Consider the following 8,421-nt stretch of genomic DNA (forward strand, 5'->3'; position numbering starts at 1 on the left):
TATTTTAATTATTTTATTGTTTCCCTTCTACGTGATGACTTTACCGAAAGAACCAAGAATATGAACCTCCATGACAGTTTGTTGTTCTTCCCCCGCGCCTCTGGCTATGTACGGTGCGAAGGAAGTTCAAAATAAATACGAACAGATTCAGAACTGGGGAGACCTCTATCCACCAGAGCTGTTTTATTTAAATATATATGTGTGTGTCTATAAAAATATGTATTATGCATACTGTAAGTTTCCACCAATGCAGTGTATAAAATACAGACCTTACAGAGTACAAATGTTTCCCTATATTTACGTGCCATATGTAATTTTATTTATAGTTTTTCACTTGGAACACCATGATTACTATACTTCTTCGCTCTTAGAAAAGAAAGAAAAAATAAACTTGCTGTTTTGCTTTAATTATTCATGCCGCAGCACTGCAGTTTCTTCCACAGAGTTCCAAACAATGTTTACACAGCCTCTGAAGAGAAGGAGTAGAAATAAAGAAAAACCCTTACAAAGCGAGGGTCATCTGTGCAGCTCGCAGATGACCAAAGAATCGGCCATGCATGCTTTCTTTACGCTGTTGGTATAGAATTTATGAAACGTTGAAGTAGTACGTTCCCAAAAGCTTGCTTGTTTGGGCAGTAAATGTCAACATGAGATAGCTTAGGCGTGTGTACACAATTATTCTGTTATGTGCTCGCATCACAGGCAGGCATTTAAAGCATCCTTGTCGTAGTAAATAATAGCGGTTTAATGGGGTAGAATTCCCATGACTTGCGTCGCAATGCAGTATTTTTTTTAAAGAGAGCCCTATATTTGAATTGGATCTAGGTTACAATTTTATTTTTCGATTTAAAGCTTTCGTGACTGCAAGGATTCATCTTCTTTGGTTCTTTCGATAAAATTCATTATTGCAATTTATCGATTTGGTATTGTTACGTAGCTTCTCTGTCATTTGATTGAATAATCATGTACTAATGCTATGTCATTAGTGGGGGGTTTTTGACCATATTTCACCACGTTGGTCAGTGCGGATTGGTAAAGTTGGGGTGAGGGGTAAGATTGGACTAAATATCACTCTTGCATGACCAATGTTAGTCATGCCTAGGAATCAAACTTAGTTTTCCAGCTTCATAGGACAGTGTGTTAGCCACTGCACCCAGGAATCGAACGCAAGTTGCCAAGATCATAGTACAATGCCCTAACTACTGTTCCACTGCTCCAACTTGACACTTGATTTATTGGGCTATAAGAATAAGCAAGTACTTTGCATAATTTGAATAGAGGCTTGACAATGTCCCGATTGACCCTTTAGTATCAGTTGCTAAGCCATGGGTACATGGATCAAATTGCACATGTCAATGTTATCCTGATTGTTTTTTTAAGTTTTGCTGGCTGGCTGGCTTGCTGGAGGGAGGCACGGATGGATGGTCACGTCCAAAGGACATGCGCTTTGCTAGTTATCCTAATGTTGATCCATGGTGTATGTAACATACTACCTTCGTAAGTTAATATTGGTGATGTCAGCAGGCCTTCATGCAACAGTGGATACGCAATAGATGATGATGAAGTTCATATTTTTGGCTAAAATTATCATACCCGGCTTACGTATAATACTTTAAACATATATATTACTCATCTAATCTCTGCAGCAATTAATATTGTGAAGATATATTGTATTTCCCATTTGAAATGACAACTGTGATAATTTTGATTTAAAGCTTTCGTGACTGCAGTAATTCATATTCTTAGTTTTTTCGGTAAAGTCACGTTGATAATGTTTTGGTATATTTGTAGACAATTATACGGAGTATTGTTTCTCAAATATCCAGGTAGTTTGTGGAGGTGGGCAGCCTGCTTAGCCCTGCATTTGGGTGGCAGTGCATGCTCAACTCTCAGTCCAAAGTTCAATGATTCAGTGTCCCCTCTGAAGAGGTACTACAAACCCACACACATGCAAACGTATAGAAAGTTTGCATTATGGGTGAGAGGTTATAAGCCATCTGGTCAGAGTTTGTAACTTTGCCTAGAAGAGTTGTGAAGAAAACAGGTGTTAATTTTAATGATTTTTTTTGCAGTGTATGGAAGAAAAGTGGGGAAGAGGAGGAAAATAGATGAGTTTATAGGACTTTGTGAGATGTTCAAGATCGTAAAAAGATGTAAAGCATATGTCGTGGCCATCGACCCTCAGACATGAGGATCACATTGGATAAATTGTTGGTATAACTAGTAATGGGTGAGCGATGTAAATGCTTATGCTATTCAAGAAGGGCTATAAAGCTGTCATTTGGCACTGAAATAATCAGTGTATGCTTATAACTATAAACATCATAAAACCTACATTTCCAATTTTTGGGCTCCGCAAAATTTTTAAAGTGAATCTTTTAAACGGTTTTGTTTTAAAACCAAAGCCTATGAAAGTTTGCATTTTAAGATTTTGAAGAGTGCTGAATCCCAATATATCCATGTTTTTGATCATGCAATTTGTCAGGTGCTTTTTGGAAGAATGTGATGCTAAAGTTAATATAAAGTGAGAACAGCCTGTTTTTATTTCGTGATTACTCTGGCATATCTTGTGTAATTTATAAAAGTAGATGAGCCTTTTCTATAAAGAGCTGTTCTAATTGAGACAGACAAATATACCCACAAAAGAACAGACAGACGAAATGTGATTTTTCATGTTTAGCCAACTTCACATTAAGTAAACAACAGTGACCACTTAGCGATTCCCACCTGATTTGGTATTTGCACTAACACGTGCGCTTGTTTATCGTCGTATTTAATTGAACATGATAGCTTACACATATAACATTGTAAAACATTCCTGTCTCTCTGAAGTCTGAATGCATCATCTTGCTGTCGGCATTCTCCCATCACGCATAAAACTGGATGCTCCATTGTGACCAAAATAATATAAAATAAGTGCACGGGCGTGACCAGCATTCATATCTATAACAACAAAGCATCAAATGTCCACTGAGCCACTGAGTAATGAATAACTATGACATTAGTTCTAGCCATGACCTAGAGGCACTGGGTGTGTTAATCTCTGACAGTGCCGATAGTCCTAAAATATATGACTGCTTTAAAACTAATAAAAACCGAAAGAAAAATCTTAATTTCAGAAAACCCCAGATGGACTTCAGATTATCTCAAACAAGGACCGAAGAAATCTTTACAGCTGCTGTAAAATATAACTGAACTCCGCCACTGACTGGTGAACGAAATTATTTAATATTTTATTTTATTATTTTAATCTGCGTGATCTACAAAAAAAATGTACGTAGGTTTATCGTGAACACGGTCATAAAAGTGACAGGAGGAAATGTAAACAGTTGAGACAAATGGCAATAAAGGCACAGTTACCACTGTGCTTAGACCTTCACCAAATCGCTGTTGGCAATAACTATCCCGTTTATGGCTATTGGACACTGTGTAAAGTTCACGCAAGTGGAATTCTTTGAACAACTCTCTTGCGCCGCCTTGTGTAAAGGAGAGACGCCTACCTTCCAATCCGGAGCTTATTTTTTTCCTGAACTTATTCATTAGAATCTCCATCCTCCTCTAATCCACACATTATGACTTTCGTTAATAAACTTTAATGCCATGTAAAAGCTGTATGATTCCCAGGAACAAAATTGTGCTAAAAATATAAAACCCCAATGAATCATTTGAGATCAGTGCACGCACTGCATATCAACCACTGCACTTGATATCGAAGAAAACATGTCTCTTGCAAACCATTCACAAAGTCGCCATTGAAAATAAACAGTGCTATAACAAAAATCAATATTGAAATGTGACAAAATAATTCAGTTATTAATCAGTGAATATTGCCTATTTCGGAATATCTCAGACATATGGACACTCACAAAGAAAAAAAACATTGAAATGCATCCAAAGAAGCGTGGAGAGATGCAATGCATGGTATTATACTGATAAATATAAAGTGGAATACATGAATGGGAAAACATGGACACGTTGGAAACATTATATTGACTGTTAGTAAAATTGGGCTTGGGGCAGGACACATCGCTGGACGGGATGATGGTTGGTGGTCAAGGGATATGCTGAAAGGCATTTACCGAAGGGATGGAGTGATGACATCAGCTCATGTGTAGGTGCTGGAGGGATTGTTACATCACGGGACTGTGAGAGATGATGTGGCTGCGGGAGGCCTTCATCTAGCAGTCGTTTGAAAATGATGCCCTTGCACTTGACTGGAATATGTATCCTTTAAAATTGCAAATTTTACAGAAACTTTCGTGAATAAGTCAAGAGAATACAAAAACATTGAGCTCCTTTGAAGCTACTTCTTGCAGATTATTAAAAAGGTTGCCAAATTATTGAACAAAACATTATTGCAGACATGTTATATCCCTTTCACGTGTTTTCTTGAATTTCACATTATAAGCCAAGGTTAAAGACATTCATAAATTACAACGCATGTGCCTATATAATTCATGTTTTAACATAGTTTATTCACGTAAATATAACATTTTGATTGTTTGCAGGTACTGTACTTTGTTTAATACGTGCATTCAGAAAGCAATTACATTTCATGGAATATAGGGTAAACAACTTGGAACTTTGGAATAGAATGTGGAAAGGAACTGTTGCAGATGTAATTATGGAGGGGGACACGTTTAGAGGATGAGGAGCACAAGCACAGGAATGTGGCCCCCAGAGGTCGGAGACCAAAGGGAAAACCTGAAGACCCAATGGTGGGCTCATTTAAGAGTGGACTTTGGAAGTTGGATGTTGCAACTACTACCAAGTCTACTGGAAGGAAGTGACAGTGAGGTGTGTAGTGCCATGACATCTTTGTTGACTATTCTTTTTTACATATTGACGGTATGGAAATGTGAAATGTCACATAAAACAGAGCTACCGTGGTAAAACAGTCAATTGTGTATGGAGCATAATTTGTGTGTATTGAAGACCTTCTTGTGCATTTTTTTTTATCTTTCAGAATTAACCTTATTCGGGGTTAACAGGCAGAGGGTGGATTTGTAAATCAGCGTTTTGTATGAGTTGGTCCACAGTAATGTAAGGGCGAGGCACGCTTGGGAGGACGGGACGCAAGCTGGAGTGAAATGTGAGCGTGTTTGTGTGTTCAGACTCTGGTTGATGGTGCAGAGTGCCCGACTTTACGTGATTTCCTTCTCGCACCACCACTCCTGGCGATGGTTGAATATGATTAAGCACAGATGGCGTGAAAGGCAGGACTTCATCCATATCGAGGCGCTCAAAGCTGGATGTCACGACAGCTTCTACTGGCTTTAATTTATGAGCATCCAGCTGTTTACTGCGCGGCAGACTAGGAAGCAATGATGGAAGAATGGGCTTGACTTTTAATGCTTGTGTGCCTTGGGCACCCTGCCATAACCTGGAGCTGTGTAGTCGTGCCATAGGATGCAAACTCAATTGGCCTTTCTTGCTCTCAATAAAAAAAGTATCAACTGCCATGTGACTAGCTGCAGTGGCTGCATCAGCCCTAGGATGTGGTTTCTGAGAGTCTTTGTCTTTGCGGAGGGGTCGATTGGCCAGCCGATGTGGAGTGTCTTGTTGGGTTTCTGTCACGTGGATTTTCGGGCAGACACGACGACTGGGAATGTGAGCAGGGTCAATTTTACTCACAGCCACGAGTCGACCCAACTCGTCAAACTCTCCAATTGCGGCAGAGTTGGAGAGCTGAAGAGAGCCACCATTATTCTCTCCAGTCTGGATCCGGCCAGCCTGGATCTTTAAAAGATTTTGGAAGGTGGCTGGCAAAAGAGTAACATGCTTGGGCATCGGCCGAGGTTGTGATTGGTTGTGCAGCATTTTTGATTTCAGCTCCTTTTGAGCAAGCTCTTTCTCTGTTTCCTGCAAGGATTTTGTAAGGTCAATGAAACTGCTGGTATTCAGTGGACCGATGTGAGGTTTAAACTTTACCTTGCTTCTCTTGGGCTTTTCTAATTTTTTGGTCGGTGGTGATGGTGTGCGAACTACCACTTGATTTTCATATGTCTGAGCACTAGCTATAGTATCCTCTAATGCCATTATCAACTTCAATTGGTCGGCCTCTTTCGGACTATCAATTTGTACACTGTCAACCTGCTCCTCTTCTTCAAGATCCACTTCAGGCTCCTTGGGAAATAATTCAGGCTCCTGTGGAAACATGACATTTGATCAATATCGGTACACTTCACATAAAACAAAACACTTGCTTGCATACATGTATATCGCACATCTCACGCAAGTTTATTCATTATTGCTAGAGATATTTTTGTGAGACTATACCAAGCACGAAAGGGACATTGAACTAAAGTGAACTGAGAGATCTGGTACATGCAAAAGCACCATACAGGAAGTGAAAAAGTGTATTATCCATTCGCCTCAACCAGAGGCCCAGTAACAACTAACCGGGGCAGTGCGAGAAGTCAGTCCAGAGGGGACAGCATCTGTAATGGGGACAGATCCCTGTGCCCAGGTGTCGATGGAACATGGCTGGGGTTCCAGGTCCTCCTGCCAGCTGGAGTCACATTCCACCGATAGTTGCCCCTCGTCTCGCGCCAGGAAGCGGCACTCAATTACATTCAAAAATGCTTCCTTTGCCTGGCTCACTGTGAATGGGATCAGCTGGTGTACGTGACAGAGAATGAGAGAGATAATAACGAAATTATATTTAAAAAACAACGTTACATTGTCTATCAGTGAAGTGGTTAAATTCATAAAAATGCAATACACTATAAACAACTTTGGTGGCTTTGCCATAGGTTGGTGCAGACTTTTGACTCGATTTAAAATTTAATTACTAGATCAGGTAAGTGAGATAAACATTGGATGCAGAGAACCTGTAACATTTGTATACATCTCAATACAAAAAAAAACAAAAACATCACAAAAATACACTTCCTTGAAATTATTTAAATCCAGTTGGGGTAGTTGTTGCCTTTTTTTGTAAAGCCAATTAATTAAGATCAACGCACACTTAAGTCAACGACGGTGAACCTTAACCAACGCCGAGACGAACCTGTCTCTGGATGTATATTTTGTGGCACTCCTCCATGGTGCACTCCAAGAGCTCCTCAAGGAGGTCCCTCACGTACATCTCACCATCCTCCAGGTCCAGTATTGCGAGCCACTCGGCCTCGGTGAGGCGACCAGGGATGATATCGTCGGACACGACCACGGGCGCGGGGGCGACCGGCGGGGGAACAGCCGTGCTGCGGCCCTTCTCTGTCCGAGACCTCGTGGCGCCAGAGCGTGACATGGTCTGCAAAGCCACATGTTGAGACGTCACTTGCAATAGTCATTATCATCATCATGAGCAGCAGACATGTATCAGAATCTGAATATTTATTTATACTAGAGGAATCCAATGAACTATACATTTATTTTTCGTAGATGTCCAGTAGGGGCAGGTCTGCATACATACATACATGTATTTTGAACTTCTTTCGCAGCCGTACGTAGTCAACCGTGTTAATCGGAGGTGCGGTGGAAGGACAAACTAAACACAAAACACAATTCTAAAGAAATTCGTTTTCGTTCTCGATTTCAAAGTGCCCAGCTCCAGTGGCTTCCTAATGTCAAAAGGAAGAGCGTTCCAGACGGCCACATAAGCGCGCATCTGAAAGCGCGCGATGCAATGGCCGTCTTTGTTCGATGGCCAGTCATGATCAATCCACTGATGGATGACCGCTTTCTCAAGTCATTGTCAATCTCTCACGATCCTGCGATGTATAATAATCCGCAAACGAGCTCACTTTAGAACTCCAATGGCCACGGTGGAGGTCCCTCCCGTGGCCGACAGTCTCGTCCGTTCGCCATCGCCCCTTCTAAGCGTCGTGTCGTGCCCAGGCCGAACTGTTCTGAGCAGTTTGAGCGACAACATTTCCAATGCGTGTGAGGAAGACCTCTCCACACCACCCCCACCCCGCCTCCCACACCTCCGATTAGCACGGTTGGCTACGTACGGTGCGAACTGAGTTCAACATACACACGTGACATTATCAGCCAGGCACAAAGGAGTGACAGGACCGTAAAACTACAACCATGAGGGGTGGGTGGATCCAAGATGAGGTCTCAAGAATTCACACCGGCGCGATCTTGAGGCGGGCTCACCGTCTCGCGGTCCCTTCAGCGCGGCGCCGAGCGGCGGCGCGTACGAAACGACGCAGAAGTAGAGGCAACGACGGGTGCACGAAGGCGCAGTCGAGGAGGGAAGCCAACGAAACACACGCGGAGAGTGTTGAGCACAAATGCCGCGAGACGTTCCGTGCCCAGGGCCGCGTGGTGGTTACCGTGGCGACGCCATCGCCGCGGCGGCTGCGTCGCTATGCGACCGCGGTCGCGCGTCTCGTCGCCATTTCCGCGTGCGCGATGACGTAGGAGGGGCGGGCGTCGCTCGGCGACGGCGACGTCACCCGCCGCCGCCGT

The 8,421-nt window shown here is 42.4% G+C and overlaps 1 protein-coding gene across 2 annotated transcripts; it reads right to left on the bottom strand.

Moving 5' to 3' along the window:
* Window positions 1-4,454: 4,454 nt before the first annotated feature.
* C9H2orf81 (chromosome 9 C2orf81 homolog) lies at window positions 4,455-8,382 on the bottom strand. 2 transcript variants are annotated; one of them, XM_032950511.2, is made up of 4 exons: window positions 8,107-8,382; window positions 7,013-7,255; window positions 6,403-6,618; window positions 4,455-6,147 (listed from the first exon to the last, which is right to left on the bottom strand). In XM_032950511.2, the coding sequence occupies exons 2-4, from the start codon at window positions 7,250-7,252 to the stop codon at window positions 4,975-4,977; spliced, it is 1,629 nt and encodes a 542-aa protein (XP_032806402.1). In that variant the 5' UTR covers window positions 7,253-7,255; window positions 8,107-8,382; the 3' UTR covers window positions 4,455-4,974. The 2 variants fall into 2 exon arrangements, with proteins under 2 accessions (XP_032806402.1, XP_032806403.1); XM_032950512.2 differs by lacking the exon at window positions 8,107-8,382 and adding an exon at window positions 7,749-8,068.
* Window positions 8,383-8,421: the final 39 nt, after the last annotated feature.

The sequence above is a fragment of the Petromyzon marinus genome, chromosome 9 (genome assembly GCF_048934315.1).
Source record: "Petromyzon marinus isolate PM22_M1 ecotype Great Lakes invasive population chromosome 9, UKy_Petmar_22M1.pri1.0, whole genome shotgun sequence".
In the NCBI taxonomy this organism is placed as follows: Eukaryota; Metazoa; Chordata; class Hyperoartia; order Petromyzontiformes; family Petromyzontidae; genus Petromyzon; species Petromyzon marinus.